General features: G+C 42.6%; 1 protein-coding gene across 1 annotated transcript; it reads right to left on the bottom strand.

Moving 5' to 3' along the window:
* Positions 1-908: 908 nt before the first annotated feature.
* Positions 909-3,585, bottom strand: LOC140476015 (probable G-protein coupled receptor 139). The gene is made up of 2 exons (XM_072567919.1): positions 3,513-3,585; positions 909-1,813 (listed from the first exon to the last, which is right to left on the bottom strand). Exons 1-2 carry the CDS (start codon positions 3,583-3,585, stop codon positions 909-911), a joined length of 978 nt encoding a protein of 325 aa, XP_072424020.1.
* Positions 3,586-11,160: the final 7,575 nt, after the last annotated feature.

Raw genomic sequence — 11,160 nt, forward strand, 5'->3', positions numbered from 1 at the left:
TAAACAAACAGAATCTTTTCCCTGGGGCGAGGGAGTCTACAACTCAAGGGCATAGGTTTAGGGTGAGAGGGGAAATATTTAAAAGGGACCTAGGGTACAACAGTTTCATGCAGGTGGTGCTGTTTGTATTGAATGAGCTGCCAGAGGAAGTGGTGGAAGCTGGTACAATTATAAGACTTAAAAGGCAACTGGTTGTGTCTATGAATAGGAAAGGTTTAGAGGCATATGGACCAATTGCTTTCAAATGGGACTGAGTTTATTTCAGATATCAGGTCAGCATGAATGGGAAGGGCTAAAGGGTCTGATTCCATACTGTACATCTGTATGAATCTATATATAACTATAGGAACAACTGGACAAGTAGGTTTTAGGAAGCAGTGCCAGAGACTGAGTGTGAATTGTGGAAGACACTTTCAAATGTTGTATGTTAAGGTCCCAGCTGCTAATAATACTGGTCAAATCATATTCCAAAACGTCATCAGTTTGGAAGATTTTAAGATTAATAATTGTATTTGGTTGTCATGCTAGTCAGTGACTAAACATATTCACACGAGCCTGCCACTGTCCTTTCAGCACAAGAACATAAACTTATAAATGGGACAAAGGAAAGCAATAAACACATTAGAAATTGGAATAGGCCATACCAGGAAAGACGAAATTCAGCCTTTTGACTAACTATACCCTGTACAGACTCTCAATCTCAGTGGAATATTATTCTCAATTCAATTACTTAATTTTTCGCACAATTGATTATTTCCAATTTTTGTGGCCAAGCGATCTTTCCAATTCTGAGGACACGGACTTCTTTTCAGTTAATGCAGCCAGGGAAATTCCACAAGCTCTGTCAATCTGGAGATCCCATTGTAAGACTGGAAATACACCTTCAAGTACAGGTCTGACCTGTATGCTTATTTGCACAGCTTAACAATTCGAGTAAATAGATATTTTGCTCCGTTGATTAACTCCTGTCTGAATTTAGTTTGCGTTAGAGCGTATATGCAGGTGTTAGTGCATGAACTCAGAAGCCGTAACATGAATCCAATTTCTTGAAAGACAAATATTGGACCATTCAAAGTCTTGTCTTTATAATTATAGTTTTCTTCTCGCCATATTAAAGCACGTACGATAAATGGTGTCCACAACAGCATAAAATTAGCAGACAGTGCAAAGAGCAAGATGATGGATTTTCTCCGTTGTACCACCTCTGGATCAGTATTATTCTGCTCATTTCCATGGATCCGGAGGCGACAGCGGATGTGGTTGGCTCTTATAATGTTCCTGACAGTTAGAGCATTGAATGCCAAAATCAATACAAATGGGAGCAATGATATCATTATAACATTAATCCAGACATACACTTTCCAAAATAATGATGTATGATAGTCTGATTTTGTGACACAAAACCATGGTACATTGTCAATAACAATTGAAGGAGTAAGAACGAAATACCAAATGATTGATCGCAAAAAGCTGCCCACACTCACACTTACTAGAAGCACAAACGCAGTTCTCGTATTACAATATCTTGTTCTTAGCTTCTGACAACAAACGGCTACAAACCGGTCAAATGTGAAAGTGACTGTGAACCAAACTGAGCAGCTCAGGGCTGCAACATATAAAACAACTCTCAAGGCACACACAGGAGTGATGGATAGGAAAGTAACTGGAAAATAAAGATTGTTAATTCGGTCCAGTAAGACATTCAGGATGACGACAAGTAGATCCGCTGTAGACATTGCCAACAAATAGCGAGTGACGCATTTGGATAGCCCACAATTGCCTCGATTCAGGATCACAATTCCCACCAAGTTAACTGGAAGCAAAATTAGAAAAAAAGTTCACTTATTCATGACTAGAGCAAAGCAAAAACGTCAGCTTAATATGTCTGTTATATCTCACCAATTGCCTCAGTTTACTATATTCACTAAATGACAGGAAGTCTAGTGAAAAGTTAAACCAGAATACAATGAAAAACATGTTGTGAATCAACAGAATCAACATAAATAAGCAAATAAAAGAGGAAAGAAAACTGTTATGAATAAAACATTTTAATACAAGTGTATTATGCTGATAGATTCACCGAAATGTTCAGTAGATTTTTCATGCTGCTTGAACTGGTAATAGAGAAACAAAACTTAAATAAGGGCAAGGTGTTCTACAGCAATGGACCCAATCAGGAATGTAATACACGAGCAGCCACCTAACCTGTGCATCTTTGGACTGTGGAAAGAAACCGGAGCACCCGGAGAAAACCCACGCAGACACAGGGAGAATGTGGAAGCTCCACACAGTCAGTCGCCTGACGCCCCTGGTGCTGTGAGGCAGCAATGCTAACCACTGAGCCACCATGCCACCCATGGACAGTGCAGTCCAAAATTGGACTCACCAATGGCCTGTAAAAGCACAATGTGAAGTTCCAACTCCTGTACTCAATGGCCTGAGCTATTAAGGCAAGCATGCCAAATGCCTTCCTTACCACCCTGTTTACCTGTAGCACAGCTTGCAGAGAACTATGCACCTGAACCCTGATGTCTCCCTGTTTGACAGCACGACACAGGGCCGTTCCATAAACTGCATAAGTCTGCCCTTGTTCATTTTCTGAAAGTGCAAACATTCATCTAAATCAAATTCGAATCTACATTCCTCAGCCCATTGGCCCATTTGATCAAGATCCCTTTGTTATCTTTGATAACCATCTTCACAGTCTGTTACACCAATAATGAAATTTACTAAACATGCTTCAAATGAATTTCTTCTCACAGAGGGTAATAAATACCTGGAATTCTCCACCCAGAAAACTTAGGAAGTTAGACCACTGAAAGTATTTGAAGACGAGGAAGATGGATTGCTGAAATATCAACGAGTTGAGGGATATGACAAAAAGAAGTGTTGAGACTTGGGGCAGATGAGTCGAGGTCTTAGAGGAGAGCCAGTAGGCTTGAAACAAGAACAAAAGAATTCCTGCACAAAAACAGACCCGTCGTCCCTCCAAGCCAGCACTGATCCAGATCCTCTATCTGAACCTGCCGCCTATTTTCTGAGGATTTGTATCCCTCTGCTCCCTGCCCACTCACGTATCTGTCTAGATACATCTTAATTGGCACTAGTGCGCCTCTGCCACATTCGCTGGCAATGTTCCAGGCCCCCACCACCTTCTGCATAAATTACTTCCCATGCATATCTTCCCTAAACCTTTCCCCTCTCACTTTGAACACATGACCCTGAGTAATTTAGTGCCCCACTTTAGGAAAATAATAACCTTTTTGCTATCCACCCTGTCTGTACCTCTCATAATTTTGCAGAACTCAATCAGCACCCCCTAATCAACCTGAGTCTTTCTAATGAAAGCAATCCTAATCTAATCAACCTCTCTTCATAGCTAGTGCCCTTCATACTAGGCAACATCCTGGTGAAACTCCTTTGCATATTCTCCAAACCATCCACATCCTTTTGGTAACGTGGCGATCAGAACTGTACGCAGTATTACAAATATGTCCAAACCAGAATCTTACACAACTGTAACAAGACCTGCCAACTCTTGGATTCAATGTCCTGTCCAGTGAAGGAAAGCATGCCGTATGCCATTGCGACAACTTTATTGACTTTCATTGTCACCTTCAGGGTACAATGCACCTGAACACCCAGAGCTCTCTGTACACCAATTGCCCCCAGGACTTTTTCACATCAGCTATATTTCACTCTCGAATTAGATCTTCCAAAACGCATCCCTTTGCATTTACCCAGATTGAACTCCATCTGCCATTTCTCCACCCAACTCTCCAATATATCCATATTCTGCTGTATTCTCTGACTGTCTCATTCATTATCTGTTACTCCATCAATCTGTGTGTCATCTGCAAACTTGCTAACCAGACCACCTATACATTCTTCCAGATTATTTATGTATGTCACAAACTACAGTGGTCCCAGCACGGATCCCTGTGGAATACCATTGTTCACAGTTCTCCATTTTAAGAAATTCTCTTCCACTGTTACTCTCTATCTCTTGTTGCTCAGCCAGTTCTCCATTCATCTAGCTAGTGCACCCTGGACCGCATGCAACTTCATTTTCTCCATCAGCCTACCATGTGGAACCTTATCAAATGCCTTACTGAAGTCCATGAATATGGTATCTACAGCCCTTCTCTCATCAATCAACTTTGTCACTTCCTCAAAGAATTCGATTATGTTGGGAATAAGAGGGCACAGTCTCAGAGTAAAGGGTCACTGATTGAAGACTGAGATGAGGGAGGATTTCTTTCTCGGAGGGTTGTGAGTCTTTGGAACTCCTTGCCACAGAGAGAGCTGTGTATATTTAAAGCAGAGATAGATCGATTCTTGATCAGTCAGGGACTTAAGGTTAAGAGGAAATGAAGGAAAGTGGACGTAAACAATGTTGAACGGTGGAGCAGGCTCGATGGGCCGAACAGCCTCTTCCGGTTCCTGAAATGGGTGGCACAGTTGCACAGTGGTTAGCACTGCTGCCTCACAGCGCCAGAGACCCGGGTTCAATTCCCGCCTCAGGCGACTGACTGTGTGGAGTTTGCACATTCTCCCTGTGTCTGCGTAGGTTTCCTCCGGGTGCTCCGGTTTCCTCCCACAGTCCAAAAATGTGCAGACCAGGGTGAATTGGCCATGCTAAATTGTTCGTAGTGTTAGGTGAAGTGGGGAATGGGTCTGGGTGGGTTGCTCTTTGGCGGGTCGGTGTGGACTTGTTGCGTCAATGGGTCTGTTTCCACGCTCTAAGTAATCGAACATGGGGTATTTTTGTTTTTACAGACAATGATTTGCATGTGAAATGAACTTCCTGAGGAAGCACATCTCTATGAATCTATGACTCTAAGTGGTGGATGTGGTCAAATTTCTGACGTTTCAAAGACACTTGGAAAAGGACATGAAGAGGAAATATTTGGAGGAATATGGGCGGGTGGGACGAGTTTTGTTTGGGATTATATTTGGCATGGACTGGTTGGACCGAATGATCTATTTCCATGCTGTATGACTCTATGACTCTCAGACTCTAAGTGATGGATGCCGGTACAATGAAAATATTTAACAGACATTTGTAAAGATACAAGAATCAGAAAGGTTCAGAGGAGAACGGTCCAGGAATAGATTGGTGGGCCTAGTTGAGTTTGGGATTACCTTTGGCATGGACTGGTTGGGCCGAAGCGTTTGCTTCCATGCTCGATGAGTCTATTTAAATCAATGCCACGCAAAATAATTTTGAAAGGAAAATCTGAACAAGAGTTGCAAAACTGATCTGATGGACTTCCCTTTTTGACTGTGTCAGATATTTAAAAGCATTGACATGTTTTCTGAGTCAACCTGTTCAGCAATGTTATGATACAACACTGGAGCAGGTGGGACTGGAACTTGAGATCCCCCGGTCCACAGGTAGGGATTCATAGCATCAATACAACAGAGTTGAAAGTTACTGGGAATCTACGTGAGAGCAATGCAGCTTATCCGGTTGACATTGTAACGGTCAGATTGTAAATGTACGTATTAACCAGTTCCAGACATCATGCTGTGTAATTATGTATTCAAGCTCACAACAGACAGACCTAGTGGCAGCAGTCATGATATCCGTAGATCACGGTGCTACTAATCTGATGGTTTGAAATTTAAGTTATTTTGCATCGCTGTGCTTGGCAATGTAGGACAATATTTTACATCTTCTGTTAATCACTGCCCTTTGAAAAAATAATTAATCAAACGATGAAAATAATGAACACTGGACCACTTGATCACTAGGAATCAGAAAATGTGCCTTTTAGTACGAATAATTACTAGAAAATAATTGTAATCATCGCAAAAAAGCTTATAATGAACTACGTGGAAAGTGTAAGTAACTCATATATGTAATAAAAGTGGACGTTTTATGTACTCATTAGTTTCATGTCCTCAACACCTTACTCAACATATTGTTAACAGTTTTGGGGCTTGTGCCTCAGGAAAGATGTTGGACTTGAATGGGGTTCAGAGGAATTTCACAAGAGTCATGCACGAGGTGAAGAGTTTGTCATATGAGGAGCATTTGAGGACTCTGGGCCTGTTCTCAATGGAGTTTAGTAATATGAAGGGGAATCTGATTGAAACTTACAGTACACTGAGAGACCTGGACAGAGTGGACGCAGAGAAGATATTTCCCCTAATAGGACAGATCTGGACCTAAAGGCACAGCCTCAGGGTTAAGGGATAACCTTTACAACTGAGATGAGGAGGAATTCCTTCAGCCAGTGGATAGTGAATCTATGGAACTCATTGCTGCAGAAAAGCTATGGTGACTAAGTCATTGAGTGTATTTAAGACAGAGTTTCTTGATGATTAAGGGTGTCAAGGGTTACGGGGGGAGGGGGAAGTGAGAGAATGGGGTTTAGAAACATATCAACCCCGATTGACTGGCAGAGCAGTCCCGTTAGGTCAAATAGCCCAATTCTGCTCTGATATTTTATAGTCTTATGACTTTATGGACAAGTAGTAAACAACATTTGATCCACACATGTGCCAGGCAATTACCATCACTTACAGATGGTATTCTGAAAACTCCCTTTGATATTCAATAACATTGTCTTCAGGGAGCCCAAAGCTGTCAATGTCCTGGTCATTACCATAAACCCAAACCAGCCCTGGCTTAACCATACAAGTATTGTTGCGCCAAGAGCAGGTCAGAGGCTAGGAATCCTGCTGCGAAAAACCCACCCCTGATTCTCCAAAGCCTGTTCCACCATTTCCAAGGCTCAAGCCAGGAGTGTGAAGGAATGCTGTCCTTTGCCTGGATGGGTGCAGCTTCAAAAACACTCAAGAAGCGTGACACCACTCAGGACCATGGAGCATTCTGAAGAAGACTCATACCAGCCCCAAAGACTTAGGTTTTGTTGCTTCTTGTCTACATGCTGGAAGGCTGACCCACAATGCCCTTCAGGTGGAATTCTATGATTGTATGAACTGCTCTATAGTGAGTGTGAAAGCACTGAATTGGTAGAACTGATGAAAGGTAAAGATCATTGCCACAGAATCTGCTCTCCTGTCCACTTTGACAAGAAAATATCCATTTGCTAAAATGATGATGTTAAATTGAACCAACAAAGTTTACCTCTGTTCTGAGGTTGTGGGAGGCAGCGAAGATCTTGCAGCTGCTTCTGGGATTGGAAATGGTTTGGAAAATCAAAATCCTTGATTATTGCAAACGTTTTATGCTCACATACACGTTGTTCTGCTACTATTAACACAAATTCAATTCAATGCAACTGACGAATTGGGGACACTGTTTCTAAAGTGTGAACCTTTGAAACGTGTGTTGGGTGTGATGTGATTACATTGCCAACACTCAGCGCTGTTTCTAAAGCACGATTTTTCTATGGTGTGGCAATGTACAAGAACACAACCATCATGTTATACAAGAACTTTGTATTGTCATAAAGCCAGTTGCTTTGTTTTCTGAAAGCTGTTGCTTGCCTCAAGGGTTTCCTTCAGAGGGGTAATAAACTGGGCCTGGCTCAATAAGAGGAGAAAGATTTTGAGAGGCCTTTTGTTTATATGTAAACAGATGAGACTTCAGGCCAAAGTGGTCATGTTTTAGAAGTGACCTGTATAATGAAAGTGGAGTGGTCAGTCTTGAACTGATTGGAAGTTCAACAGAGAGCTGTGTAGAAACTTTGTCTCCCTCTCTTTCTGCTCTTCAACTTCAACCTGTAAGCATGTTTTCCATTTATACTGGGTTTTAAAGGGAGTTTGCTTATTGGGATTGATGTGTGTATTCTGAACAGCATAATTAAGTCTAGTTGGATTGGCTGAGTTCTGGAGGGGTTCTTTATATTTCATTGTGTAGATTAGATTAGATTCCCTACAGTGTGGAAACAGGCCCTTCGGCCCAACACGTCCACACTGACCCTCTGAAGAGTAACCCACCCAGACCTCTACCCTCTGACTAATGCACCTAACATTATGGGCAATTTAGCACGGCCAATTCACCTGACCTGCACATCTTTGGACTGTGGAAGGAAAGCGGAGCACACAAAAGAAATCCACGCAGATACAAGGAGAAGGTGCAAACTCCACACAGACAGTCGCCCGAGGCTGGAATTGAACCTGGGACCCTGGTGCTGTGAGGCAGCAGTGCTAACCACTGAGCCACTGTGCCACCTAATTTTACACTTTTGTGGCCAATCTAGCTATCTCACTCTGGGTAATCTTCACTGTACACTTACCGAAACAAATTGCAAAGTTATGGTCTGAACTGCCTGCTTAAGAACCTTTTGAGTGGTCTGGCTTAGTCCATAAGAGTACCTGCAATCTCCGCACATAATGAGAAGTAGAGATAGAGTTGATGGCAATTGTCTGTTCCTGCGGAAAGGCAATTTCAAGACTAGATTAGATTACTTACAGTGTGGAAACAGGCCCTTCGGCCCAAGTCCACACCGCCCCGCCGAAGCGTAACTCACCCATACCCCTACACCTACATCTACCCCTTACCTAACACTATGGGCAATTTAGCATGGCCAATTCACCTGACCTGCATATCTTTGGACTGTGGGAGGAAACCGGAGCACCCGGAGGAAACCCACGCAGACACGGGGAGAACGTGCAAACTCCACACAGTCAGTCGCCTGAGGCGGGAATTGAACCCGGGTCTCTGGCGCTGTGACGCAGCAGTGCTAACCATTGTGCCACCGTGCCGCCCACTGGGGGGTTGCACTTTTAAGGTGAGAGGAGAGAGATTTGTAAAGAACATGAGAGCCAAATTTTTACACAGACTGTGATTTGTATACGAAGTGAACCTCTTGAGGAAGTGTTGGGTACCGGTACAATTACAATGTTTAAAAATATTTGGATAGATGCATGAATAGGAAAGTTATAGTTAGAGGTTTAGACATTATTCTCTGTGACCAGGATCGAGAGTCTGTGTATGCCAACCTGGTGTGTATGCCGAATGGTGTGTTGCCAACCTGGTGCTCGGGTTCAGGATATCTCATCTGGGCTGCAGAGGAATGTGGAGTGGGAGGGTAAAGATCCAGTGGTTGTGGTCTACGTAGGTGCCAACGACATTGGGCAGAGGATTTGCTAACCGACTGTGAACAGCTAGGAGCAAAAAGGTAATAATCTCTGGGTAACTACCTGAACCATGGGCTAATTGGCACAGGAGTAACAAGCTTAAGAAGGTTAATGGGTTGATTAAAGATTGGTGTGGAAGAAATGGGTTTGAATAAGTGCGACATTGGCACGAGGACTAGGGATGAAGGGGCCTATTCTAATGGGCCAGTCTTCACTTGAACTGCCCTGAGGCGAGAGTCCTAGTGAATCCTACAACTAGAGCTGTAAACAAGGCTTTACACTAAATAAGAGGAGGAAAGTTCAGTTAATAAGTAAATTGCTCAACCCAAATTAAAGGAGGAGGTAAGAATGCAGAACTCAGGAAAAGTTATAAAATTCTCCAGCACAGACACAAATAGGACAGAGTGTATTGAAAGGGTTAGCAATCAAACTTCAAGCAGGGTTGGTGTGGACCTGTCGGGCCGAAGGGCTTGTTTCCATACTGCAGGGATTCTAAAATAACAATCCATGTTGGATAGTCAAATGGCAATGACGAGAAGGATGTTTAATAGAGGACTGAAGGCGTTATATCTGAATGCATGCACTCCAAGGCCTTTGACAAGGTGACGCACAGGAGACTGCTGAGGGAAAATAAGGGCCCATGGGATTAAGGGCAATGTGCTAGCATGGTTAGAAGCTTGGTTGTCTGGCAGAAAGCAGAGAGTGGGGATATCAGGGTCTTTCTCAGGATAGCAGCCTGAGGTGTTTTTCAGGGGTCATTGTTAGAACCACAACTTTTCACTTTATGCATTAACGATCTACATGAAGGAATTGTGGGCATTCTGGCTAGGTTTGCAGAAAATATAAAGATAGATAGACGGACAGGTAGCATTGAGGAGGCAGGGAAGCTGTTGAAGGTTTTGGACAAGTTAGGAGAGTGGGCAAAGAAGTGGCTGGTAGAATACACGGGGAAGTGTGAGGTCATGTACTTTTGTAGGAAAAATATAGGCATGGACTACTTTCTAAATGAGGAGAAAATTCATGTGTAAAATGTAAAGAGACTTGAGAGTTCTCATCCAGGATTCTCTTAAGGTAAACTTGCAGGTTGAGTCAGTAGTTAGGAAGGCAAATATAATGATGGTATTTATTTTGAGAGGACTTAAATATAAAAGCAAGGATGCACTTCTGAGGATGTATAAGGTTCTAGTGAGACCACATTTGGAGTATTGTGTGCTGTTTTGGGCTCCATATCTCAGGAAGGATGTATTGGCCCTGGAGTGTGTTCAGAGGAGGTTCATGAGAATGCTCTCAGGAATGAAATGCTTAACGTATGGGGAATATTTGAGGAACTGGGTCTATACTTGATAGAGTTTCGAAGGATGGGGGGGGGGGGGAATCTAATTCAAACTTACAGAATAATGAATGGCCTGGACAGAATCAATGTTAGGAAGATGTTTCTGTTGGTAGGAGAGGCTAGGATCTCAGGTCACAGCCTGAGAGTAAAGGGGAGATAAAGATAAACTTCTTAAGCCAGAGAGTGGTGAATCTATGGAAATCATTACCACAAAAGGCTGTGGAGACCGGGTCATTGATTATATTTAGGACAGAGATAGATAGGTTCTTGATTTTCAAGGGGATCGAGGGCTATGAGGAAATAGCAGGAGAATGGGATTTAGAAACTTCTCAGCCATGATTGAATGGCAGAACAGACTCGATGGGCTGAATGGTCTAGTTTCTGCCTCAATGCCACACAAACAATGCTGGAAGAAATATCTGAACAAATGCTGCCAAACTGATCTGGTTCACTTCCCTTTATAGACAGTGCCAAATATTTAAAAGCAGCAACATGCTTTCTGAATGAACATCTTCATTATATACCTTTGGAGCAGATCTAGGACTTGAATCTGAGACGCTGTGGTTCACACGTAAGTATTATTAGTATCAGTAAAGCAGAGTGTACTTCTTCTGGCAATCAACTGGGGAGTCAATGCAAATCACCTGGTTAAAATTGTAACAGTCAGATTGTAGATGTACCTATTAACTTCCCAAGGCAGAATGTTGTGTAATTATTTATTCAAGCTCATAACAGACAGACCCAGTGACAGGCGTCATGATATGGGCAGA

This window comes from Chiloscyllium punctatum, chromosome 4, assembly GCF_047496795.1.
Source record: "Chiloscyllium punctatum isolate Juve2018m chromosome 4, sChiPun1.3, whole genome shotgun sequence".
NCBI classification, from domain to species: domain Eukaryota; kingdom Metazoa; phylum Chordata; class Chondrichthyes; order Orectolobiformes; family Hemiscylliidae; genus Chiloscyllium; species Chiloscyllium punctatum.